We start from the raw sequence: 1,182 nt of genomic DNA on the forward strand, positions 1-1,182 counted from the left end.
CAAATAAGCTGACCCAAACGGGCCCTTAGTTTCATTGATGAGAGGGATAGAAGGAGCACAATGGTCATTTTACCTCATTTCAGCCAGTTTTAGGTTAAATGATAGGATCAGAAATATATCACTACTCATAATTGAGATAGCGTTGACAACATGCTTGTTAACTTGATGTATGTGTGGAGCACTTCACATATTTATTTCTTCTCTCTGTGAAAGTTGACTTGAGTGCTTGATTTATTAAAGTGATCTTTTCGATTTGATTATAAATTTCTTTCGTAAAAGCAATATGTATTAACCACTAGCTTGAAAAGCATCCCATTCTTGTAACATATGTTATGATGTAGAATTGCACGAGTGCAATTTATCGAAAATGTGGTAAGATAAACATGATGGTTCCTGTTAACAATTTGAATGCTCTCAATATAATACATATAGAGCTTGGAAGAGGTTTCGGACATGAAGACCAGCAACGAGTCTGAGATGAAGAAGCCTCGCATTGAGACGCTTTCACCCTTGCCGGCAGCCTTCAAAGTATGTTATGACGTAGATTTAATTCGATACATTATACATAACTCTCATTTCTTATTCGATATTTATCATTTTCATTCTGCTTTAATTCCTTCAAATTCATAAATATGAGAAGTTTCAGAATATAATATGTTTGCAGGTGAGGAAAGAAAAACTAGGGGACAAAATCAATGCCCTCCAGCAGCTGGTTTCGCCATTTGGAAAGGTTAATACATCTACATAAACATTTTTAAATGAATAATACTTGTTTATTATTTATTGATTGTAATGCAGACTGCAACTGCCTCTGTACTGCACGAGACTGTCGAATACATTAAATACCTTCATGATCAGGTCAATGTAAGTCCCTCCCATTTCTGTGCTGCAAAGAAGAATCTAAAAGAAATTATAATTTATTAACTGTATACATTAATTAAAACACTAATTAATTTTAAGCGTGTTTAGGTCTTAAGCACGCCATATTGGAGAAATACGCGTCCCATGCAGCAAGAGAAGGTAGATGTCCTTACATGGATTTGAATAACATATATGAAGGCTTTAATTAAATCTGAAAGTATAAGGAATGACCTTGCATTGGCTTGTAAATTTGAAGCAGAAGTTAGATAAAACCAGGGAAGGAGAAGAGCCGATACAAGATCTAAGAAGCCGAGGTCTGTG

General features: G+C 35.0%; 1 protein-coding gene across 1 annotated transcript; it reads left to right on the forward strand.

Annotated features, from left to right (window-relative positions):
* Positions 1-432: 432 nt before the first annotated feature.
* LOC110034924 (transcription factor bHLH114-like) lies at positions 433-1,175 on the forward strand (the record flags this gene model as incomplete). Its single annotated transcript, XM_020739164.1, has 5 exons — positions 433-528; positions 665-730; positions 799-864; positions 970-1,020; positions 1,121-1,175. Coding segments are annotated over 5 exons (334 nt in total), but the record flags the coding sequence as incomplete, so codon positions are not given.
* Between the last annotated feature and the right edge of the window lie 7 nt (positions 1,176-1,182).

This window comes from Phalaenopsis equestris, unplaced genomic scaffold, assembly GCF_001263595.1.
Source record: "Phalaenopsis equestris unplaced genomic scaffold, ASM126359v1 Scaffold194675, whole genome shotgun sequence".
Taxonomy (NCBI): Eukaryota; Viridiplantae; Streptophyta; class Magnoliopsida; order Asparagales; family Orchidaceae; genus Phalaenopsis; species Phalaenopsis equestris.